Source organism: Gambusia affinis, linkage group LG16, assembly GCF_019740435.1.
Source record: "Gambusia affinis linkage group LG16, SWU_Gaff_1.0, whole genome shotgun sequence".
NCBI lineage: Eukaryota > Metazoa > Chordata > Actinopteri > Cyprinodontiformes > Poeciliidae > Gambusia > Gambusia affinis.
The window spans coordinates 19,752,445-19,778,646 of record NC_057883.1 but is presented as its reverse complement, the minus strand read 5'-3'; the positions used below and the strand labels follow the sequence as shown (position 1 = coordinate 19,778,646).

The 26,202-nt window shown below is 38.3% G+C and overlaps 2 protein-coding genes across 4 annotated transcripts in view; one reads left to right on the top strand and one right to left on the bottom strand.

The window, feature by feature from the left end:
* Positions 1-1,067: 1,067 nt before the first annotated feature.
* ak7b (adenylate kinase 7b) lies at positions 1,068-9,000 on the top strand. 3 transcript variants are annotated; one of them, XM_044142599.1, is made up of 19 exons: positions 1,068-1,198; positions 1,367-1,425; positions 1,805-1,957; positions 2,049-2,157; positions 2,568-2,662; positions 2,776-2,886; positions 2,969-3,052; positions 3,250-3,338; positions 3,426-3,516; positions 3,591-3,668; positions 3,795-3,944; positions 4,026-4,154; positions 4,233-4,329; positions 4,942-5,064; positions 5,774-5,809; positions 5,896-6,093; positions 6,713-6,933; positions 7,153-7,311; positions 8,471-9,000. In XM_044142599.1, the coding sequence occupies exons 3-19, from the start codon at positions 1,832-1,834 to the stop codon at positions 8,561-8,563; spliced, it is 1,989 nt and encodes a 662-aa protein (XP_043998534.1). In that variant the 5' UTR covers positions 1,068-1,198; positions 1,367-1,425; positions 1,805-1,831; the 3' UTR covers positions 8,564-9,000. The 3 variants fall into 3 exon arrangements, with proteins under 3 accessions (XP_043998534.1, XP_043998532.1, XP_043998533.1); XM_044142597.1 differs by lacking the exon at positions 1,367-1,425 and having other exon boundaries at positions 1,070-1,311; XM_044142598.1 differs by lacking the exon at positions 1,068-1,198 and having other exon boundaries at positions 1,348-1,425.
* Positions 9,001-14,516: 5,516 nt separating this feature from the next.
* si:dkey-288a3.2 (protein phosphatase 1 regulatory subunit 37) overlaps positions 14,517-26,202 on the bottom strand; it is a 39,136-nt gene continuing 27,450 nt past the window's right edge. The window contains exon 11 of the mRNA XM_044142981.1: positions 14,517-15,197. Coding sequence (XP_043998916.1) covers positions 15,087-15,197 — 111 coding nt within the window. The 3' untranslated portion in view covers positions 14,517-15,086. The remainder of the gene's footprint in view (positions 15,198-26,202) is intronic.

Genomic DNA, 26,202 nt, shown 5'->3' with positions numbered 1-26,202 from the left:
ACCAGACATAGTCGTGGTGGATAAACAACAGAGGAAAGCCGTTGTGGTGGATGTGGCAATACCAAGTGACTGCAACATCAGGAAAAAGGAGCATGAGAAACTAGAGAAATACCAGGGCCTAAGGGAGAAACTGGAGAGGGCCTGGAAGGTGAAGACCACAGTGGTGCCTGTGGTCATCGGGACCCTCGGGGCAGTCACCCCCAAACTGGAACAGTGGCTACAACAGATCCCAGGAACAACATCAGACATCTCAGTCCAGAAATGTGCAGTCCTAGGCACAGCCAAGATATATAGAACCCTCAAACTCCCAGGCCTCTGGTAGAGGACCGAGCTAAGAGGAAGATATATATATATGGTGGGTGATATATAATATATATATATATATATATATATATATATATATATGAATAAAAACAATCACAAATAGATTTCCCATCACACTTAACATGTGCGGCCCCGAAATATAATTTTCTTGAACTCATTGTTTTGAAGAGACGATTGATTCATGTTTTATAACAAATTGAGGAAGTCTAACTTTTAGGTAGTAGTAATACTTATTTTAAGCCACTGTTCTAAGGGGACAACTAGCCAAGTCAAATTGTAGTGTTAAGACTTGTTTTTCGTGATGAAAAAAACGATCCAATTCTTTTGAACGGCTCTTCAACATGAACGATGAGACTCGTCTCTCACACTGCAGTAGCTATTATTATTCTAGTAGTCAAACTACAAAAAGGGGCTGAACGTACGAGCACAGAGCACATTCTGATGGCCCTGTGAACACAACAGTTTGACCTCAGTCACATAAAATAAGTCTAGATTTTGCTATAATTGTTTTTCTCTTTCTCACCGAAGCACGGTTACCTGGCTGCTACACTGATGCAGGTTTCATGTAGCATACAGCACTTGTAAAAAAAAAAAAAAAACAAGGGTATTTTATGATTTATTTTATTTTATTATTATTATTTTTTTTTTTACCTCAAACGTTTTTTTCTGAACTTCAGCCGCAACAATAATTAACATGCAACCAGCATGAAATGTTCTGTCCTCCTTAGAAAGATGTACATTTCAAAAATGGATCATTTGAATGACTTTTTGAACGTCTTTTTAAAGTAGACGGATCTATGAGCTTCGGTTCTTTTCAAAGACTCCCAAACGTACGCTAGTTAGCGTGATCACTAGCGTACGTTTCGTCGCCATGGTAATAGTCAAACTTCGACTTTATAAAGTAAAATGCCGCATAAGCACAAAGCGACTCTTAAGCGGGTTTTTATCAACAATATCGACTCGTATTCGTCCAGAAACATCGCCAAGGTATTGAAACACTGACAGATTTTGTCTGCTTCTCTTTATTTTATGTTCACGGAAGATTAAACCCCGCTTGGCTTCGTTGTAGCAGAAGTGATACGTGAGCTTGTCCGCCATATTGTGAGTGTCGACTGCGCCTTGGAAACATGTTTTGTCTCCGAATAAGATGCTAAATTTACGATCTGCCAATTTTGACAAATTTGCTTTTTGTGTAATATTTAATTTTTGATCTGGTCTGGAGATAATTTACAATCTGCAAAACATAAACATAAGTCAGGGAAGTGTTTCTAAAATAAAAATAACCTTTGTTTAAAATAATGTTACTGAAGTATAAAAAGGTGACTCAAGAGCAAAAAAAAAGTATTTGGTGAAAAGAAGACCGTATGACTTTAATGTCTTAATTATCTTTTTGTATTCAGGAGGATATAATCGTATTTTAAAATAGTTCAAAAATAGGAAAGATGATCTTTTCTTGTGTCTATGATTGCCTGTTGTATAGTTCCTATGTAAGGTCTCCCTAAAAGTCATGGATGAAGAGGAGGAACAGGAGGAGGAAGTGGAGGAGGCTCACCACAATCAAGCCTTTCAGATGGTTGGAACTGTCTCTAATCTGTCTGATGAGCCCCCACCATACATCTTGGAGGAATACTGTGTAAGTAATCTGATCCAAAACTGTCCCGTCAGATGGTTTCATGAGGTAGAACCTCACTGACTGATTTTGATTACATTGGGTCTTTCTGAAGCATCCTGGAAAGGAAGAACTGCTGTCAATTCTGATGGAGTGTCACGTTATCCTCTACAACATTAGTCAGGATGCCGATCAGGTGGAGGAAGCTTCCTGGGCTGTTAAAGGTAACCTTTCATTCACAGTGATGCTGTGTCATTAATGTAATTTTAACGTAGTAATTATTACAACATTTTGATGATAATGGGTAAATATCTGAGTTTTTGCTGTGGGACGGAGCAACTTCTTCCAATAATTTAATTGCAATGTTAAATTTTTCCTTTCTGTGACCACGTTAGTGTTTTCCCAACATTTCTTATAAGCACAATTGTCTCTAAATTGAAATGTCTTTTCTTGTCCCTTTCTCTCTATTTCCCATCTCTCCAGCACACTTGATGTCCAACATCTCCAGCATCCATTCAAGTTCAAATCTAAAAAAACAAAATAAAATAAAGATACTTCTATGAAGTTTAATTTATGATAACTGATGCAGTAATAAATAAATCCAGCAGGAGTCATTCTTGTGTTTCATTCACAGCCCTCCATGATCAGAAAGAGGATTTTACCAGTCAGAAGATCTTTGTCCTCATCTCCACTGTGATGACATGGGCCTCCAGCATACCATTGGATCCAGTCAGTCACTTTGAATTATGTTTTAACTCTATTCCTGCTTAAATATTTAATCTAATCTGGATGTAATTATCCTGCAGAATCTTATCTTTGTGTTATTTTTTTTTCCATCTCAGGAAGACCCGGAGCTTCCCTTCACTGATGAGATTTTCTACTGCAGAAAAGCTCATCCTAGCTTCAAAAAGCACATTGACCTGGAGAAAATAGTGGTAAAAGTCGGCAAATCTGTGAGTTCCCATTTCAACTGTCAGGTTCTGGTTCTCTTGCCAGAAGATGAGTGAGACTGATGGTGGTGGGTTCTGTTTACAGAACAGAGAGATCTTCTCCACCTATGTGGTGGCATCCGGCCTGCAGTACGGAATGGGGGAAGGGATCTTTCACTTCTTCTTCAAGGTACCATCACAAAGGAAAACACAATCCCCACTGTTTTAATTCAGACATACTTTCAGTCTACTGAGTGAACAATGGTCACTGTTAAAAGCTTCTCAGCTGGAATTTAAACACAATCCAGATAAATTAAATTAAGACAAAACCAAAGTTGCATATGTTGATTTATTTGACTTAATCTGTGAAATTCTGTATGCTTTTAGGAATCGTGGCTGGGAGAGGCAACTGCAATATCCATATATGGAGATGGAAAGAACATCATTCCCACCATCCACGTCTCCGATCTGGCCAGGTAATTCTTCTAAACGGATGTAGACAGGCATGCAGGTCTCCTGATAGCCGTCATTTTGATGACTCGTGAGTTTCCTTTTTGTTGTAGCGTGGTCCAGAATGTAATCGAACATCAGCCCAGACCCTACTACCTGCTGGCTGTGGACATGTCAAACAACACCATGGAGGAGTTGGTGAAGGTGAGAAACAATCCAGAACTGATCCAGGTGAACAGCTTAAGAAACCAACTTGTGTTTGCTGATGATTTGTGCAGGTTATTGCCAATGTATTGGGACCTGCTAACACAGTGAACAAGCCTTTTGAGGACATCTACCTCAACCAAGAGTTAACTGTAAGTTATTTTAACATCAGAAGAAGAAGCTTGGATTAAACGTAGAGGTAGAGCCCCTCCCAGGAGGAGTTCTGCTCCTCTCTGGATGTTAGGAATCATTCTTGACGGCTTTTTTCTACCTGTTAGGTGATGGAGATCGATTCCCTCCAGGTCAACCTTCGGATGGAAGCGACAAATGTTGAAAACCTGTTCTCTGTCCACTGGCACTGTGAGGCTGGTCTGGTAGAAAATGTGGACCTGGTGGTGGAGGAGTATCGACTGTCTCGAGGGCTTCTGGTGGGCTGGACATGCAAATTCAACCTCACATAGTGGTTCTGTGACGGAGCTGTGTTTGAGAGACTTTGTTGTTTTTCGCAGCCTCTCCGGATATGCCTCTTGGGTCCTCCCGCAGTGGGGAAGACTACCTTGTCTTCAAAGATCTGTAAGCACTACAAACTCCATCACATTACTGTGAGGGACACCATCTATAAGGCCATGGCCGAACTGGTGAGCCGCCATACCTCACCGTTATTTTCGGTTAAAGCTGATCATGTTTTAATCAGCTCTGTTCGTATTGTTGATCAGGAAGTCATTGTGAAGAACCCAGATCCAGATGCTGAGGAAGTCGCAGCAGAGGCTCAAGAGCTGCTCAACACCCTGAATGAGTCCATTGATAGTGATGGTTCGAGCTTACTGCTTAATGATCTCATTTGCTTTTTTTAGTCAAGTGTGGTAAAACTGATTTATGGCTCATCTGTGTTCCAAAAAGTCATGTTTATAAAATGTTTATTTCCTGATTTACAAGTGAGATTAGTGCTGGGAAATAATGAATTGCTTAGATATTTTTTTCAGAACTAGAATAATTTGAGGTGCTTTAATGCAGCACTAAGATTTGTCCTGATTTTTCCTGACCCTAGCCCTTTTTTTAATAATTTTTTTTTACTGTACATTACAGGCAATTGAACGCACCTAATTATAAGTTGCACCCAAGAACTTTGAAGAGAAAAAAAAACAAGTCGTAGGCCAAACTTGCTGCAGGTTTCCACATTATAACATGAGATAATAACACATAAAGATTTTCTTACTTTAAAAAATGTATATCTGTGACATACACAAATACATTTCATTCAGTACATGTAACACAACAGTTAAAAAAAATAAAATACAAAGCCTACCAAGAAAAATCATATCTTATCAGAGATCTTATTCCTTTTTACACAACTCTGAGGACAGTAATATTTTGCACAATAAGAAACAAGAGACGGCGTGCCACACTTCTCCTTTTATCTCCCAGATTTTTCAGAGGAGCAGCTCAAGGTGTTGAGGGACAAAATGATGTCCAACCAGTGCAAAAACCAAGGTTATGTCCTTGATGCTTTTCCCACCACGTATAAGCAAGCCGAGGACCTGTTCGAAGGTAAGAAGGACATGCTACCTCCACATGCATCTTTACAGCGCTTTGCAAAGTATTCATATCCCTGGGAACTTTTTCACATTTGGTCTTATTTAGAAAACTCATATTTAATTTGAATTTTATGATGCGTAAAGAAGTGCATCATTTTCCATTCTGTTTAGGAAGCGATACATGGAACGATTTCATTTTTTGCAGAAGCTACAAATGAAAACTTGTAAGGTGGTATTTGTCTCTAATAGTTTTGCACATCTCCTGGTTGAGATCTTTACTCATTTTGCACGCGACCCATGTACTGAGGCCTCAGTCCAGCTGGCACGGGTTTGAGTCTCAGCTCGTTGTTCTCTGCTGCATGTCTTCCCCCTCTCTCGCAACCCTCTTTGCTGTCAATCTACTGTAAAATAAAGTCCAAAAAAATCCTTGAGGGAAAAAAAAAACACAGATTTTTTTTTTCTCGAGGGATACGGCACCAAAACTTGCTCCAGCTCAGAGGCTCTTATTCTTCTAAATACGGTCCTGGTCTTGATGTTGCTATTTGTTCTCTAACAAACCTCTGAGGCCCTCACAAAGCAGTTAGATTTATGAGACAGAATCCCACTCAAGTTGACTCTATTTACTAATTAGACAATGTGGTTGCACTCAGTGGATATGAATACTTGGTCAAGGCCCTGCATATATACAACAAATAAAGAATAAATAATTTCTTCATCTTCAGATGAGCAGGAAGATTTATCTGAAAAGTTCACACCAGGTAGATTTGCTCCATCATCATTGGTTTGTTTTATATTTTTATTTAACAACCCTGGATTAACATGGAGCTCCTTGGTTTGCCTGCAGAGTTTTTGTTGGTTCTGGACGCCACCGACTCCTTCCTGACAGACCGAGTGATCAACCTCTCCGAGGAAACGGTACAAGACCTCGGCTACGAGCCGGAGAAGTTCCTAAGCCGGCTGGCCATCTACAGAGATAACATCCAGGAGGAAAAATCTGTTATCAGCTATTTTGAGGAGCTGGATGTCATCCCTGTGCTCTTGGGTAATGTGATGGAGGACAACGTCCTGTGTAGAGATGCACGATCCTATATTAATATTTGTATCAGTTCTGATACAGAGTAAATTCTTGATCGGGTTTTGGTGACAATGTGCCCCATTCATAAGAGCAGATCTATTCAGTCTAATTCCACACTTTGTTCTCTGAGTGACGTCATGCTTTATTTAATTTACAATTTGCCCCTTTTGAACCAATAGAAAAATAGTTTGTTGGAGTTTATTTTTACATGTTTGACTAACATAGTCAACCTATTGTTTTTGTTTGTTTATTTATTTTACATTAGCTGATTGCACCAACTGAACAAATTTAAGTTGTGTTGTTTTTACATGTTTTACCAAGCTTATGAAGCTACTGATGTATTTAAATATGCTGTACTGGTGCACAGTTATAAAATAAATGTGTAATTTAGTACATTTATGTCAGTTTTAAAAGATACATTTTCAGTCAATCCAGCACTGTTTTTCTGTATCGGATTGCTATCAGATGGTACTAAACCTCAGATATCGGTATTGGGTGTGAAACAAAGTAGATCGGTGCATCCTTAATCTTGTGTGGGTGACCAAAGGAAGGATTCTGTTGTTCAGTTCATTTCCTTGTGTTTCAGAGGCCACCAATGGTGAAGAACCCGCCACCTCGCTCCTGATGCATAAGATCTTCACCACGTTGGGCCCCCCTAGAACGTACAGTCCCAGCCCTCAGGAAGTGAAAGAGGAGGAAACGAGAATAGCAGAAGAGAAGATGAAGAAAGAGGCAGAAGAGAGGGCTGTGGAGGAGCAAAAAGAGGAGGAAGAGGCCAGGAACAGGACTGCACGCTGGGAGGAGTGGGTAGGTGGACATGATTCATCAAGAAGAAATCAAACTGCTTCCTGCCTGATGGTCTATGTGGTGCACATGAGAAGCATCAGATGTAAATGTAAGACAGTTGTAATGTGAACAACTTAACACCTCCACATTATTTAGAAACGTCCTGATTGTCACTCTATGCCTGCCGACTGTCAACCTTCAGAACCCTTAAACACCTCCAGTCCGATGTTTGTGTTTCAGACTCAGAGCTCAGAGGAGGCAAGGATGCTGGAGGAGCTGTACATGGACAACCTGACTGACCAGATGAGAAGCTATCTGATGAAGAACGTCGTGCCAACGCTGGGAAAGGGTCTGATCGAGTGCTGCAGAACTCAGCCGGCTGAGCCTCTGGACTTTCTGGTACTGCTTGGGTTCAAGTCAGTTACTTTTCTGAACATCTGCTGCTATAAGGGAATCATCACGGAAAATGAGCATGGGCAAGATTGTAGGGAGAAAATTAAATCTAGTGGGAGTTATTTTCCAGCATTAGATTTAAATTTCCAACTGATAAGAAAAAAGAAGGAAAATATATTCATCTATAGTATGTACAATTCTTCTTCTCAGCTGCACATTATCTTTGAGGTTTAGTCAGTCTAAAAGACAAAAGCTCCTTTCTGTAAGAATTGAAGCTGGTTGAAAGCTTCAGTTATTAACAATCTAACTCTCAGATGCCAAGAGGAATCTTATTCTAATGTTCAAACTGAGACTTATATTTACATAATCTAAGAGTGGAGAATTGGAAGGTAAATTATATTTTAAAAGATTATGAAACACCAGAGAAACTATCAGCGTTTTATTAAATACTCTCAGGTTAAGTAAACCGACCTATTTGGGTGTGATATGTGCTGTCGGCATTTCCATGGGTCATAAAACCTGCTTCCTTAGTACTTGTGTCTTTGGCTTCTTCTGGAATCAGAGGAAGGCACTGATTTTTCCCACCACTAAGGACACTTTAAAATAAAAGTTTTCTCTTATGGGTTTTGGATGGCTGGTCCTTCTTTACTTCTGATTTAGGACCAGGTGAAACTCTTAGGAGAGGTACTGAGGACATAAATGCACATCTGGGTGATGAAAAACAAAAAAGAGTGTTACAGACCTTCATTCAGTAACAGAAAACTCTGAATCTTGTTTACATCAAATTCTACACTAACACTTCCGCAGTTCACACATGTTGATCAAACGGGGTTGATCTGCTATCAAACCTTTTCTGCAGTGCCTGTCTCAGGATCACTTTTCCCGTGTTACTTGCACTTGATAAGGAAGCAAACTAATACACGGTGCTGCTTCCTGTACGGCATCAGGGAAATTAAACTTGTACAGTTGCAGAGTATCAGTGGCTGTTTTCATTAGCAAAATGATACAAAAAAACCTGGAAAGTCAGAAAACATTAATAACTTGAGGAATCTGACAGGGCAGCTGAAGTGAAAAGGAGAGCAAATAATCTTTGTAATTGAAAGGTTAAAAAGCAAAACGAGGTTTATTTCTGCTCCATGATGCATTTTGGTGTGTCTCATTCCAGGCGGAGTTCCTGTTCCGGAACAACCCGCATGACCACCCCCCGAGAAGCGAGGACCCACCTGAGAACTGTGGTTTTCCGGCGCCATTTGATTAAACTGAACATTTATTTGTTGAGGGAAACCTGGTTGAGTCGCTGTGTTTTTCTCACATCGGATGTGAGCAGTGTTTGGACTCCTGAGTACTGGCCGTGACTACAAAACAACCATTTCAATGTGTGCATGAATCCAGAAGCTCATTAGAAAGTTAATTTGTTTAATGAACTCAGGAGCAACAACGCTCCAGTCATAGCTGCTCGGATTTGGCTGTAGATATCTGGGACGGAGAAACGGTACAAAAGGCAGCTAATATGCAGGTCTCCGGAGTTCCCACTCACAGCTCCAAAGTGTTCATAATTAGCCGTATCAGAAGCCCAAATAATTTCATTGAACATAATCGCTATGCAGGGAAATTAGAGAGAAACACTGTGACAAATAACACAACGTGAAGAGAAAAGAGCAATTCACTTTCTGTAATAAATATGTTGGCACAATGTTTGAACTGCTTCATGAGTCTCTGTCATCAACTTGTTCCTGTAAAATAAGTGTTTTTTGTAAGCAACACACCATACATTACCTTTAATGAGGTAATGTATGGTCATTACAGCCAGTGAGCCAATTCAGCACCTTTAAAATGTTTGTCATGTCACAACAAACACCTGATACCAACTGCCAAACTGCCAAGCACCTTGGTGGAGACAAGGTGATAAGGGCTTGTTCTGTTGTGAATAGAATAGAATATACTTTATTGATCCCCAAGGGGAAATTGCTTAATATTATCTTCTGTTATCTTGATAAAAAACGACTTCTGTTTCTCTCATCTTCCTCCTGTTGATATCTATACAGTGTAATGGATGTTTTAGATGTGTCCCTTCTTCAAACGTAACTGATGAAATGAATTTAATGTTTGAATTGACATAATTTATTCTGTATGTCCACTAGGGGGAGCCACTTGATTTTAACAATCTCCTTGAGCTACTTGTAATTCCAAGCTTAAACCATCGAAATAATTCAAAATCTCAAAACACGTTTAAGCATTAAACTTTTCTTTGCACTTTGCAAGAAATAATCAGACGTGATTATTTCTTTTCACCATTTTATTTCCTATAATCCAAAAAGACCGCATGTTCAAAGAGCTGAAACTCAGCGAGTTTATGACCCACTTGCACCACCAGGTGTCAGTCTCAGATAATTTGTTCGACGTTAGGATTATGACGGACTGGATAACGTCCTTCTCAGGAGAAGATCAAATCGGGAAAACTGGGCAAACTCTGCAGATTTGTCTCTATTATGTGTGAAATCCCAGGTTTTTTTTTTCCCATCAGATCATTTACACCCCACTTTCCTCAGTTGGACTGAATCCAGCCTCACTTATCCTGGTTTCTGTTTCCGAATAACACCCAACCAAATGAGTAACATTCCTCACTAACATGGACAGAAACCATGAGCTCAGACTGAAAACATACGAACACCTACATACACACTTGCACAAGAAAGATGTGTTTGTTGCTTAGGAACAGTTAGCCTACAGTCGTAACAAGAGCTTTGTTCCTGAACATCATGTTGTTTCCTCCGTTGAGCACAGAAACGATCAAGTTTTCTACCAATATTCATCCTCAGTTTTTAAAGTCAGTAGAAATCGGAATGTTGTCCGTCACACACTTTCCCTTTTCTCATGCCAAATTTTCAAAAATATTTGCAAGCAAACACATCTGAAGATAGAGTTTGACTTGCAAGTCCTAAATTATGTTAAATATCTGTGTTCATGGCTGACTGAACAACTCTGAGGGCAAAAATAGAGTATAAGTCCAGTCAGTAAAAACTAGACTGTTCATCTGATTCCAACTTATTTCCATACAAATAAAATAGCATCAAAAGAACAGCAGAAAAAAATAAATAAGAGCTTACAAGAGCAGGGACAATTATTCTATTAGAAAAATAAATATCATATATTCAAATAAGCATATCTTGAAAAATCTAGTTTTGCACTGCTCTTATGTAAAAATAGGAATAGGCTGAATATTTTCTGTTAATATTTATGCAAAGACAGAACATGAATATACAACAAGCTCATGAGATGAGACAAAACACATTACTAGACTCAGGTTTAAAAACTCAGATCCAAATTCTGCATTAAAATCTAATCACTATAATTTTACGATCCATGTTGGACTAGTTTTGACTAATCATTTTGTTTTTACTTATAGCAAAAGGGACTCATGACTCTACATAGCTGTAAAATTAGGATGGTTAAGCATAAATTAAGACTAAAACCATGAGTTATGTTTTCATAAACTAACAATTAATTTGAACTTCAAATAATGACCCAATCTGAGCACTAAAACCAATCATGCAGTATCAATGATCAGAGGCATCTGGATTAAAATCGGATCTTAATCCTTAAGATAAAACACTTATTCCCTTTGAGACTGTTAACCCTTTAAGGGCCTTCACAGCTCTCTGACAGTAAGGCTCTGTCCAGCTCAATCTTTAGCTCAGTACAAACTTAAATCAGCTGTAGCTCTGCTCTTCTCTAACTTCCTCTCCTGTCAGCTGTTTCTTGAAGGTTGGCAAAGTAACAAGGTGTCTGCAGGGATTCCTGCCCTGCTCCTCTTCAGTTCTTATTTTTCTGGTTAATGATTGGCCAGGTGTTACTCCAACAAGCAGGCCAGCAGGAAGAGAAGGAGTCAGCTCCATCGTTCCAGGATGATGGTTCAATGTCCTGCAAAACAGCAGGCCTCTGGGTTAACCTGAGTCACATCTTAGTGGCTGTTTAACATCATCACGATTTCTGGGAAGTTTTTGTAAAAGTAATCATTCATTTTTCTTGCTCAAAATATTGTTTTCCCTCAAAATTGAAACAAAAATTATAAAGTATGAGAGTGTGCAAACTGCTTCAGAGCTCCTGTGTGTTTTGAATCCCGTCAATCAAACTTTATATTACCTGACATCATAACACCAACTCAGCTTTGTCTGTCCTATACCGTCATTTTCAGCTCTTAATTTTATTTTAAACCCTTTTCATCCAACTCCTTTTGTGCAATTTGACTGTTTTAAACTTATTTACTAGTAAATATCTTCTAATATTAGATAGGACATTTGCTGTCACTGCTCCTAATTTGCAGAATAACTTTCCCTTCAACATTAGATCTCCCCATAGTCTTGAACACTTCCAAGAACTCATTAAACCACATTTTCATTTTTTGGCATTGACATAAGGCTTGACATTGTAACTAACCTGTTCTGTCTGTTTAACTGAATTCGTTTTATTTCTATGTGTTTTTATCTGCAGTTTTAAGCATTCTTTGGTGCAGTTAATAGCTGTTTTTAATAAATAAATTGACGTCGACATCGAATTGTTCCTCTGATGACATCTAAAAGTTTGATGTTCTGTGTAGAACATCATCAAAACAAATCAGTAAACAAGTAGAGCATCCTACACATGCTTTAAATGGCAACATGAAATAAAAAAAGACAACCTATTGGTGAGTAATAACTTCTGAATCCTGCAGCACTGTCACCTTGTTTTAAGTTTATATTCACTTTTTGGTTTCTGGTGTTTAGTTTGCCCCTTCATGTGACAGTAAAGTTTTGAACCCGCTGAGAACACAGATCCAAGCTGTGAGTTTGGAGAACAACTGTAATAAATCAAAGGTCTTCACTGCTGCCCAAAGACAAGTGTGTGAGCACCCAGAGGACGCTTTGAGGGGCGGATTGGCCCCTGCCGAGCCCCTGCCTCAGGACGGATGGATGGAGGGATTGTGTTGACAAGGGGGAAAGACAAAGAGGAGGAGTAAGGAGGAAAAGCAGCCACACATTCAGCAGGGAGGCTGAGCGCTGCAGCCAGAAACTCATCAAAGAGCTGGAAACACCTCCAGCAGCCCAGCAAAAGCAGGATGCTCACATATCTGTGTTGTGATGGATGGATGATGTGTCGAGGGGATGTTTGGTTCAAACATTGTTCATTAGTAAACTACATGACTGTCCTGCCTGATAGTTGAGGCAGAATGTCAGATGGTGACGAACGATTACTGATCTGGCTGTCAGGAAAACTTCACCTTCTTTCCTGCATGCTGGGATCGCATCTGAGCCACAGCCTACGTCATACAGAAACATTTCATGCTCCCAATGTAGGCAGCGTCTTCATGTTTGTACCACAGTCCCACGATCTGGATGCTCAAAAAGTCACTGGGCAGACTGGAGGGAAAAAATATGCCATTCCTTAATGTATTTATTCAGTACCCTTACCATAATAACATATTCTTTTTCTCTACTAGTTTAACTTTCAGTCACACAATTTTAACACGTTGATGTACAAGTTGACTCGATACAGAACTTAAATTTGCTTCAAAGTTCTGCATTTATAGTACTGGCAAGGCTGATTGGTTGATGACTTGGTCACACCAGTTAACATTACTGACTGTATTCATTACTTAGTCATCTAAAAAGGACAATAAAATAACTTTAAATTAGTTAACTAAATGCCCTTCTAGACGCACTACATGTTTTACTTCTTTTAACTGTACAATTTTTGTACCATATTGGTTAAATGTAAGTCAACTATAGCGAACCCTAGAATTTTTAAAATGCTACAGAACAAAACTTGACTTCATGGATTGGATTTATATACACAAATGGCTTGCCGCCTTATAGACTCACTAAGTAAAACAATAAACTGAACCTTCTTTATAAGCATCCAGAAAAACTGCTTTATTTAGCATAAATATCTATCTGTGTCTGGACTTCTATGTGCTATGCGTATTAAAAAAAGAAAAAAAAAAACATTATTGAGCTACATGAGTTAGGTTTTAAAAAATCTGAAGGAAACTTATGAAAAATCTCCTTCCAGAAAAAAAAAAAAATAATTCTCACTGGCCTCTTTCAATAGAGTGTGAACTTCTTCTGGAAAGTTTCCATTTAGTTACTGTTTAATGAATTTTTATTTTAACATGCTTTAACTTGTCTCAAATTAGCAGAACTCTACAGCATTTGAAAACCTTCGAACTTGTGTGATCACAAGAACTTTTCTGTGGAAGTCTTCATCCCTTTATGATGATGAAGGACTCTTATACCACAAATGCTGATTTGCTCCCAGGATCAGGTTGGACCGGGTTCAGGCCCCGCAGGCTTCAGGGAGGGTTTGGACTGAGCAACCAGCTCTGGGGTCAGACTGGCAGGAGGAGAGGGATGTTGGGAAGGTTCCACACAGACACCTCCCACTCTGGTGTGGGAGGGCAGTGGAGTGTCATGTGGGAGAGAGAGTGAGAATGTATTCATGTTTAGGTGTGAAGTTCGTAGATCCTCTCGGTGGTTCATCTGTTCTGCAGCATTAAGACCACAGCAAGTGTAACACAGGCATATGATTACATAGGTGTTGGGAAGATATATAATAATGTAGAAAGATATGACCTACAATACAAAGATGGAGGAAATCTGATAGAAAACATTGCCATGAGTACACACATACGCAAAGTACATGAGTAGACACCCTAAGTGCCATTTTATGAGCTGATTAACAGGTGCCATAAGAAAATGTTTTTATTTTTGATGGCCAAATTTAAATTCAATACAGTAACCATTAATGGAGACTTTTTTTTTTTTTTTTAGAATAAATTATTTTGATGATTCCCTGGTGAATACTCTGATTTGCCAAGAATGGCAGATTCGGCCACAATAAGCTCAAAAATTCTAGATTAAATTAGAAGAACGGTAAAAAGCCTTTTTTTATTTAACGCACCAACTCAAGTTTAATTAGCCAACAGTGGTGTAGTTGTCCTTTCTCAGGAGGGCTCCTCCTTCCCAATGACGGGACATATGAAAAACAACGACAAATGGATTTGGGTGCAATGAATTTAATGTTTTCCCAGTGCCGCAGTGAGCCTGCGTGGGAATGACGAGCCATATCACAGGAACAGGCACTGATCATGGGTTTTATCTGCAGCAGTAGCAGATATTTTGAAATAATCAACAGTCTATGATGGAAGAAGAAATGAGCAGAAAAAAATGTGAAACACTTTGTCAAAGTTTTTAATGATTCTCATTCATCCACATACATTTACAAGTAAATTTTCACATTTATATTTCATGTTTTGTAACATCAGTTTTCCTATCAGACAGATTATTGGAAGGAGTAATTTTGAGTCCACTGTTTTAAGATTAATGAACTCAATAAACTTTTTTTAAAGCCCAGAAACAGTAAATCCTTCTCAGTTTACCTGTCACTATCTTCCAGTAAAAACATGTTGCCTTTCAGCCTGAGCACTGATTCCTACGTTTCAGTCCAAACTATGGAGAAGAACAACTGGATCATTCATGCTGACATTTAGGAATACTGCAGTTTAGCTCAATGGATATTAAATCTGAGTGGTTCTGTGAACCAGAGTGTATCACACAGAAAAGAGAAGTATAATTGGGCAGATTTTTCTATTTTCCAGCCCATCCACATATGAGTAAGTCTTTATGTGTTGAATGGCCCAGTGGGAACATTAGGAATATGTTAGCATTACTTTTAGTGGAGTTATTATTAGCATATATGCACGAGTCGGATGTTTAGATTCTTTCTTGTAATTTCAGATATGAGCATCACTCCATGTTCATCTCAGACGCGTCTCTCTGGAGCCGGCTGGCGTTGGCATTGCAGCGCTGGGTGATCTCTGCTTGAAGCCTCTTCTGAGTCTCTGTCAGAAACTCATCCTGGTGGTCAACAGAAAAACAACGCAGCCGTTACTGGTTTAAATGGAGGCGCTGTGCTGATAGTTTTAGGAGTAACCAGTCAGATTAATAGGGAAGATATTCTTTTGCTCTTTTAACATTCTGTCTGTCCAACTGAGAGTGTCTGTTTTTCACTAGAATTTATTGGACTTTTAAAAAAACTATGCTGAAGATAAAGCTCAAAAGAAAATCTATTTCAGATGATACTTTTATCTAAATAAGCTGCTGAACTATGTTGAAGTGATTCTGTCAACTGAAACGATTCATTTCAATGAATGAGCAAAGCGTTTTGTTGGAAATGTCTGATTTCAGCCTATAATATCAGGAAAGTGGTTTAATATAATTAACCACTTTCATTAGCTTTCTTTTTAAAGACAAAAATTATGTGATTTTTCTGATATCAAATGTTATTGTATAATGAATTTGTTGTGCTGGACATGAATTAGGATGTAATATCTAATGTCTAGAAAAACGTTTCGGAACAAAAAAACTTTTCCATTAATACAATTAGACTTAAAAATCTTGTTTATTTAAATCAAGAGATGTAAAAAAACAAAAAAAAAAAACAACCAACATCAACTCCGCTTGAATAATACAATTCTTATCCTCAATGGAAAATTAGATCTTGAATATTTGTATTTACGTAAATGTAAAAGGCAGATTTTTTTCCCCCACAATTATGCTAAAAATAAAAATTTATTTTCTATAAAGCGAAAAAGTCAGAATTCAAAACGCAGAATAAAGAAAAGCTAAACTCCATGTTATATTGTCAGCAATATGTGGCTTAAGTTCTGGGAATTTCTCCTGTGTAACTGTATATAAATCCAGGCAGCATGTTCTTTCTTTGCTCTTCAGCTTTCAAATCAACTTAAGTTAAATCAGAACATGACTGTTTACTGGCATTCACTTGTAAAGGTCAGCAACAATTTTATCTGTTTTTTTTTTTTCACATTTGCACAGAAATGCTTGTTTCTATTCGCTGATACTCGACCTGGGTTCAAATAAAAAACCATTGAAGAGACCCTCAGAAAATGTGGAGAACTAATCGAGACGATGTGAAGAGATTACAGAAACCAGCAAAGATGGAGAGCAGATTAGGAATGTTAAACTATAGATATACTGATTTGAACAGGTTTTAATCTCATTTTAGCCTTTCAAAATAAGAGTTTTCTTATGTAAATCAACATCCTGGAGCAAAGCAGAGGTTTGACTCCTGCCTATCCCAAACTCCCTCCACGCCTCCTCCCCGCCTCTCCTCCACCGTGGCGGTGGTCTGCAGCAGAGCAGTTAATAAAGAGATTGATTATCAGCCTGTCAGGAAGTGACAGTTGGACAGGGCGGCTCTGCGTGAATGACAGAGGGCACGCTCACCACGCAGCAGCCAACCTGACGCTCACACACACACACACACGCACGCACGCACACACACCCACACGCTCACAAGACTGTGCCAGCACAGAGGGTAGGTGGAGGATGTGGAAGAAGGCGGAGGGTGGATGGGTGAGAGGCGGGCATGTGGAGAACAGAGACGCAACCTTCTGCCGGTAGAAGTGTGTGTTAATGTGTGTGTGTGTAGGTGGAGGTGTTGGAGGGGGTCAAAGTTCACAGTCGCCTCCTTCTGCTGAGAGAGATGCCAAGCCCTGCAGCCAAACGGGTCAGAGGAGATTCAGGAACACACACACGCGCGCATGCCCACACATACACACACACACACAGACACACACTGAGTCTGTTTCTGTGACTTTTCCTCTGAACAACAACAACACAACGAGTACTTAAGGGTCTATCAACAAAAAATCTAATATATTTCTAAATTTAAATTTCTTTTGTGGCATTAACTCAATGAATGCACTCATTTACTGATCATCACGCCTGACCCTAATCAGTTATTTTGTTCCGTCAGTTTATAGTCAATGGGTTTCAGTTGCTCTGCTCACAACCTTGTTCTGTTGTTTCTAATTTGTTGTCAGTACATTTCTAAACAGAACATCAGGTATAGGTAGGAAAAATCAAAATGGAGGCTCAATGACTCGGTTACCTCTCTTTGGGACAGCGTGCTACAGATTTACTACACTGTGTTTTAGTTTTAATCACTAGAGTGCTGCAAAAATGGTTAAACAGATAAATGGATGTGTGTTTTAAGCTAATTGGATTTGCACAGAAATCAAGATTCTTGAAAATCCAGAGTCGTAGAGAGTTGGCATAAGTTTTGCAACCGGACACACTCTCCTGCTGTCAACACTGTTTTTCTGTTACTCTGGTTCAGCAGGTGGAACAATCAATACCTTAAGTACACAGAACCTGAATCTGAGCTGTTTACAGGCAGAGCAGAGGAGGAGACCACAGATGGGTAGTTTCCCTCTGGCTGGGTGCCACAGAAAAACTCTGTGTTTGTTCAACTCCTCAGCTGATGAAGACAACAACCTTCTGCTGGCCTGAATTAGAAAATCAATACAGACTAAACACATTAATGTTGCCAAAGCAGAGGGTCAAGGTCTCACTGTGGCTTTCTTACTGGCAACTGAAAAACTGCTGCAATTCAAGCTAAATGTTTAACTTACAAATATAAATAACTTTTTTTATTGCTTTTATTTTTTACATGTTAAGATTGTGTATGTACGCTGCAGGTTGTTTTGTAGAAACCAGTTTTGCCAAACTTGGAGCAATTCTTAATCTGTTGAGATGACTATTCTATGTTCCTTCCTGAAAGTATAAGGCTGCAGGAAGTCTTATTGTTTGATACGTTACATGATGGAGTTTTATTATTATTATATATTAATTCTTCCTACTGTGTTTCAGTTGAGTTTATGTTTTACAAATACACATAGCAGAATCATCTGGTTAGGCCCATCTACCAGATTGCAATGCTGCTGAATTTCTCTATTAATTTCCTCAAAATAAGGTTTTGGTTTTGTAAAATTTTATTCAAAACATAAAAAATTCAAACACCTTTCACTCAGCCTTCTTCCAAAGTAGCAAACACCAGCTGTGCTCTGCAAAACAAGCTCATTTTCAGACTTAACGGACATTAATGTGGTAATATCTTGTTCTTTAAAGAACAACTGGACTAGAAAACAAGTATGGTTTCTTTGGGAGGATTTAAAGACAAAGCTTCTTCTCTCTGGCAACATGACTAAAAACAGCTTGGGCTAACAGTATGGCCCAAACTGTCATGAACTGGCAAAGTCCAGCAAATCTACAACAGAATGTTCAAATGGCCTAGTCAAAGTCCAGCTTGGCTGAACCGTGTGATGGAGCTGTGTAGAAATAAATATTTTTAAACCTCAATGATCTTAAATAAAAAAAAATAAATGAAAGTTGACACATGTTACAGTCAGGGTAACTACCTTACGGCAGCTGAAAGTGGTTCAACAAGCAATTATATTGTTGAGTGTAGATAGTTCTCATTTTATAAATAGCTCACTCTGAAATCTTGATTTATTTATGAGGAACAGAAGAGTATTTTGAAATAAACTGACAGTTCAGGTTTCAGGAACTTTTAGGTGGATTTGTTCGAGTTTGATCAAGAGATTAAACTTTTACGTTCCCTTCCCCTCTCTGCTCCTGTGAGAGGAAAAACTCAGGTGCAGCTCCTCTCTGCTTACAGCCAAACCGCAGAAACACAGAACCTGAGAGCCGAGAAGAAACCGATTCTTCTTCCTGTCCGTGAAAACTCATCACCACATAACGAACAAGAGCAGCCATGTTTCAAACATCTACAAATTCTTATGAGACTGGTAGTCTCTCTGTATGTGTGTGTGTGTGTGTGTTAGAGAGAGGACGGCGATGATAAAAAAAGATGAGTTTAGAAATTCTCTGATAATTGGAGCCTTAAAAGCAGCTCATTTTTAACGATGTCACCACGACTGCTCGATGACAATTAATCTGTTTGCTGCTGCTTCCTGGCATCTGTGCCAATTACTTTATATGCTAATGTATGTAAATGACACCTCAGACGCCAGTCGAGCGCCATGCGTGCTGCGTATCCTCTGTATTTTTCTTTTATTATTTTATTTTTTTTAAATTGTTTTGTTGAGACTGATCATCAAAACATGTCCTTTAAATCTTGATGTGTATTAACACTCGTGGATATTGTTTTTTCTAACTTTTTTGAGTTTTTAAATAAAACCTTGCAATTACAGGTAAATGGACAGTTGGTGCAAATTATCAGAATTTAAATTTTTTTTTGGCAAAATAAAAGAAGTTTTAAAAAATCTGGTGCAAAAGAGCAATTAGTACCAAAAAACAAAAACAAAAAGTTTCACACATTTAATAACCAATGACTAAAAGAATATAACGTATTTTTGGCTTAAAATAAAACAAATTTTCAGTTTGAAATTTTACCCTGACTTAATTGGATGAAAAAAAGCAAGAAAAAAAAAAGCAATGATTGAGTTTATCCTGACAGTGTTTTGCACACAGCTGTCTGAAAATAAAACTCAATCAGCAGGTGTGAGCAATAGCAGGTTTGTACGTTTGTCTGGATGATGTGTTTGGTTGTAAATGAGAAGACTTTAAAACACAAAAAAACCCTAAAAAGATTTTTCAGCTTTAACTGCAATTGGCATATTTAAATGAACAAGTTTAACTGGATGCATATAAATGAAGACATGCACGAAAATAATTACATGCATACATAAGAAAACATCCAGCAGCCAAGAAATTCTTATTTATGATAGCTACTTTTATGGCTAAATATTGGGGTAATGGTACAGAGGACTTCTAACCTTAAAGACTTAGAGCTCATCACCAAAGATAAAATAGTGGTGGGAATATGCAAAAAGCTGGTTGCCAAAGAGATAAGAGTTGGATGAAGAACCTGAAACAGCTGAAGTAGTTTGGACATTTGGAATGAAGAAATGTAAAGTTTAATAGGGAGCAGGTAGGAAGAAAAAAAAAAAGACAAAGAACACAAGAGGTTGAAAGATCCATTTCTTTTTGACTTCATCATTAAGCATCAGCTAAGAAGTTTAACTTCCACCACACTGCCTTCATAACGACAATGTTTCTCTTGATATTTTGTTTCATCTGGCAAACTCATTAAACAAATGCAAAAGCTAAATCATTAAAAAAAACAAGATCTTAAAAAACAGTTTAATTCCTAAAAAGTATCAAAGTGAAGCTTGGAAGGAGTTAAAACAAAAAAGTACAAACAAAAGTGATTCTGAAATGTATCTGCTATCATGTTCTGGCAGAACTTGACAGAGAAATACTGAATTCACAATATTTAAACTTGCTCTGAAAATAATCAGAGAGAAATTCCAGCAGGAAGTCAAATTTCACATTAAAGTTTTTTATTGCTCTCAGTGACCACACATTGGAATGCCTTGGTGTCCTATTATTCCATTCCTGCTTGTAAACATTTACAATGAGATTTCATTAGGAATTTGTCTCAAATTTGTGCCAATGTTTTTATGATTTATACCAAAACAAGTAGCTTGAAATATTTGAGAATTTACCAAAAATTGTTTGCAAAAGAGTTTATTTTTGAGTCTAAGACTTCAAAAATAACTACAATCTTAAAGTCTCAGAATAATCATTCCTTGTTTCACATTATTACACCACAGCAAAGTAATGAAAGTATTAACATTCAACAGTATTTTCTTGCTTTCTTTTTGCAAAATTCACATTGTGATGAAGAGGCCGAAGGAGCATTTTGTAGGTCAGTTATTGTTTATATTGGGACTCTAAACATTTCAGTGTTTTACTCTGGATTCTGGTCTGAATCCAAATCATGTTTCGTCTTCCCTGAAACATGTTTCAGCAGAAGATTCAGCTGCCCTGCTGCAGCGCCGACCGACGCGTCTCTGAGTAAATGTTAATGCATGCACTCCGAGCAAATTCATGCACCCCTTGCCTTTCCATAAGTGGCAGCAATTACCAGCATTTGTGCCGCTCGTCTGCAGCAGTTCCAGCACTCGGACTGAAGATGCCACTGTTGGACACCGAATATTCCCTTCCCGTCTGCGCATATATGTTTTTATGTTCATCTGTGACACGCCAAGCCGTTTGCTTCTCTTTTTGTACTCAACATGTTTGAAGTTTCAACAATGCAGAGGAAACAACAGACAAAGAGACATGCATTAATCCAGCTGAGTGATCGTCAGCGAAGACAAAAAACAGTGAGGAAAAGTCAAAGTATCTAAATTATATTGTGGAATTTAATTGTTGAGTGTTAAAACTGGATTCGTGTGTCACTCTCCACATGAAAGGACTCTCTTTTCTTGATTTTGTTTAATTTTTATATGCAGCATGAATCCCAGTGAACATGACGAATTATAGAAAGATCTGAGCGTTGCTGCAGATTTGAGGTTTTTATTTCAGTAAACCACATATTTTGTTTTACAAATGAGGTAGAATAACAATGCAAACATATGTGCTGCACTGTACATCTCTACAGCAAATGAGCAGCTGTGATTTCAAGTTTTATCTGGTTTAAAATAAATTATTGTAACTCAGAATAACTCTGAAGCTGTCACAAAAACTTATATTGGATATAAGACCAGGAATAAAACCTGAGCATCCAACACTGCAGGAATGCAGCTTGATTTACCGTACTTATATTTGGTTAATTGTTCTGTTTTTGTGATTTGAATTCATAGCCTTAGATCTGTAAATATTCAGAGAAAGAAAGAAAGGCTGTTTAATTTTCCTGCAGCAGCTCAGAAGAAAAACAAACCCATAAATCGGAACAGGAGCTGAAAACTTTGGTTAAATTTGTTAAGGAATTCAAGTTCTTGCTCCCAGGAGTGAAAGGAAATATGCAGCGTGATTGTACTGTGTAAGTATTTAAAGTGATTTTATTTGTAAAGGAATACACCTCGGGCTCATCTAAACTTGTTAAGATGGATAAACAATTATTTGACAAAGAATTGATTGGAAGTGTTGAAGAAGACCGATTCTAAAATGATAGAAATTAAATGAATTTTGAGTTTGAAAAACAATGCAGAAGTTTTCTTTGCAGAACAAACAAACATTTGATTTTCATTAATGAATCACTTTTGAATAACTGACTTTTAAAATCTTACATCAGGCAATAGAACACATTTAAAACACTAATCTATTATAAATGTAAAAGAAAGAGCTCAATTTATATTTCAGTACAAATATTAAAGTGGAGAGATAAAAAATGGTTCATATTTTTTATAATTAGCTGACCATAAAGTGGATTTTTTTGATTTTCTGCTTTATTTTTATTACATAGGCAGACAGAATAGATTACTAAAAGTTTCTCTGCTTCGGACCTCAATGAATGGAGTTGAATACCGCAGCTTTAAGTGACATCTCACTTCCTATGTCCTCAAACTGATTAGATTTATAGATTTAGTTATATATTGCAACCATGTGCTTTAATCTACTGACGGAAAAAGTGTCAGCATATTTTGGCAGCGGAGTCAAAGTCCTGGAAGATCCGTTCACACTCATCAACTGAGTCCAGATCCGACTAAAGAGAAAAATGTAAACACGTTTGACTGCAACTCAACTTGGGTTGATTCGAGTCACTTTCTCTCTCACGTCTGCAGACTTTATTCTTCACCACCTCTCACACTAACTGACCACAACCAGTGCAGACCGATGCAGACAATCCCCGACTAGGAAACGCATCGAACCAAACATTTCTAAGTGATTTAGAAGAAAATGATAGGAGAACTAAAAATCTTCACCTAAATGATGTAAGTCATGTACTCAAGATGCCCGGGTGAAATTGGAATTAGAAATAAGAAATCTGCATTTGATGTCGGGGTGTTTGTTTGGTCCATTCTCAATGAAAAATCTAAAGATAGGTGGCTTAAGTGATATTTTCTGTTTGTATTGGTGGAAAGGAAGTATTTTTTGGGATTATATTGACGTACAAAAAGCCATTTCTATATTTCTAACATTTCTGTAGTAACATTTCTGTAGGTTAAAAAAAAAAAAAATCCAAACAGAGACACCCTGACTCCACCTGCCCCCATCCTCTATGTGCTCTCAGCGTTTATCAGCGGTAACTTTCTAATCCTTGTTTTTAGCAGCAGCGTGGAAAAGCCAACACTCCTCCATGAGATTACAGACGGCCCTGGGCTGCTGATTATCTGAGGAGACCACTGCAGAGACCCCCGGCCAATGGCATTTTTAACTCTGTTTAATTGATCTTCACAGTTTTACAAGTGCAACACCACAACGCCCCACCACCCCACTGGAAAAAAATAAATAAAAATCTGCTTGTTTTGGCTGCTGGATGTTGTTGATGCAGATAGTTCTTCAGTTTCTTTGAGTCTAAAAATAGGCATAAATGCTTTTGATCTCCAAAATGATAATTTTACAATCACTACAGTCTGGGAGTGATCTGTTTGGTAAAGATGAGCTAAAACTTCCTGCATGCTCACTCATATCAAAAAGCTATTATTCTTTAGATTAGAAAACCTGCATAACTTATGTAAATGTAAAATGCTGTTTCTGTGGTGCAACTACATCAAAATAGAAATTAAGAAATAATTAGGGGTAAGTGAAAAGATTTTCCCACTCAAATGCCAACAAACATGAGGGAAAAATGCTATTTCAAAACTCACATTTCTCGAAAACAGTCAGTGCCTACCAGTCTTTTCTTCAAGTATGAAACCACATTTATAACAAGGTCTTTAAACTTTAAAATTATAAACAAGAACCCTCAGAGAAAACCTTTCTATAAGGCAGAATATCAATGTTATTACAAAGGAATTGCAGATGTTTACACATTTGCTAGTGTATGATAGAATTGCCATTTAGATTGTCTGACTTGGGTCAAAGAGTTTCAGTATCTTTACAGAAGCTTCTCATAATAGTTTACCAAATGTTTGGGACATCCCTCCAGACACAACTGGTGTAGTGGAAAAATATTTATTGACCACTTTGCTCACAGAGCATGTCCCACCAAGACTTATTAGAATGACATTAGAGAAGCGATTTTATGAATTAACAAATCGATGGAAATCTCATAAAGTCATGACAATATTATGTGACTTTCGAAATTGTTTAATTGCATAGTAATCTTAGTTTATGTAAACTTCTGAATTCGAAGAAGGCCACATTCATGGAAAGTCAAATTCTGTCAACTTGTCAAAAGAATGGCTGTGGGAAAAGAAGGACCTTCTCCAGTCCTGACCTGATTCCAATAGAGGACGATGGAGTATTCCATAACATTGGACGTGTGTTTACAGGAACAATAAGAAAAAAATAATATTTGAAACACTGCATGCTTTATTCCATAAGGTTTTGTGTTAGTAGAAGGAAAAAGGACAGCACAAACTGGGAAAATCATCATCACAGTTCATGGAATGTGGTTCAGTCAAACGGATTGTAATGGATAAGAGGAGAAAAACGGCAATGGAAGTGACATAATTGTTTTGTATCTTTTTTTTAATCATATATCAAGTTTTTCCTCATATTTTTATGTAACATTTTATCAAGTACGAATTGATCAGCTGAGTCTTTCTGTGAGACATAAATCATTGGCTCCGTTGAGGTGAACCAGGGGACAGCTGCAATGAAGCTGAAACTACAGAGCTTGACTCTGACTGGCTTCCTGTCGGCGCTTTAATAAGATGTCTAACTACAGTGCTCTTCACGGGGAATGCCAGGACACTAGCGTCTGGTGCCAATTTTGCCCAGAACCACAAGAAGCACAGAGGAGTATTTGGGATGAATCCCCTTGACCTCTCCAACAGAGTGAAGGGGATCTGGCATCTGCTTTAATAAGGCTGCCCACTCCCCAGGCTGTGGATCGGGCACTGCCGCCGGAGGGGAGGTGGCAGAGGTAACAGCTGGCTGTGGCCAAGGCATCATGGCCGTGGCATGACCACAGATTTATTGGCTGTGTCCAGGACTCCAGCTGATCCTGTCCCAAGGTTCCTGTCACACTGATGTCTTCATCACTAAGCTGAGCAGACAGATCCAGCCTGCCAGCCAGTGAAAGTGACAACAAATCCAATTACCTCCTCTCCATGGTGCCCGGCCCAGGCTGTGGTTTGGGGAGGGGGGCGAAAGGGGTGGCTGAGATGTTGCGAGACAGCATGGCCGGTTGTCCTGCATGGTGCAGGAGGTTTCAGAAATTTCTCACTTGGTCTACTTCAGCAGAAATATTCATTCAGAGGCTGAGGAGGAAAAGTCTGTCTCAAGTCAGGCAGGATGACACCAGCAAGAAAAACCTGGTCAGCAACACAGTGACCATCTGCTGGTTAACACCAACATATGGCTTAAGCTTTGTTTAACATCTCCACAGCAGAAACACCAGCATATTTGCTGAACCTTTGATAAATGAGAAGCTCTGCAGTCAAACTCATCCAATCCAAGTTCATTTTAGTTTTATTCTTCAAAAATTGGTTGAGAAAATGACTGAACCTTAGTAGGAAGGCAGCTTGGAAAGCATTAGATACTGACTCTGGATAGAAGCTGCAGTCAGTTCAGATCCAGGTGAACATCTGAGCCAATTACTGTTCCCACATCAATTCAAGATCACCTCATTTTCCATGTTGTCTGTGCAAATCAGTGACGATATGATCAATCTAATTTAGAATCACTCTAAATTAGAAGCTATTTAGCTATGTAGCGATACTATAGTGTAAAAATAAATAAATAAATAAAATAAAATAAAAAAATTAGCACCTCTGAAAAATTGTGAAATGCAAAGATTTGAGCATGTACTTGGTTCTGGAACAGAACTGTTTTCAAGTTTGCGGTGAGTATGGCTCCTCTGTGGGAAGAGTAGTCATGTTGCAGTTGGAAAGATGCAAGTGAGCTTTCAGCTTCCTCCCCTGCCATTTGGTGTATGGATGTAGGCATGAGTATACATTAGACTGGATGACTATGGTTGCCACCCAGTCTGGAGTAGAAAAGCCTAATCACCAAATTCTGAACTAATGTTCCAGGTTTTCACTACCAAATCATAGCAAACATCAAAATTTTGTTTAATAAAATAAGCATTGAGCTTCTGTACAGCAGGCAGCCAAAAGCCAGAAACCCGGAAACACTT

Excerpts from the sequence above, each read along its gene's own strand:
- ak7b (XM_044142597.1), top strand. The coding sequence starts at position 1,231 with ATGCCGCATAAGCACAAAGCGACTCTTAAGCGGGTTTTTATCAACAAT. Across the intron at positions 2,158-2,567 it reads AGCTTCCTGGGCTGTTAAAG|CCCTCCATGATCAGAAAGAG; the intron begins GTAACCTTTCAT and ends TTTCATTCACAG. Across the intron at positions 5,810-5,895 it reads ATCTGAAAAGTTCACACCAG|AGTTTTTGTTGGTTCTGGAC; the intron begins GTAGATTTGCTC and ends GTTTGCCTGCAG.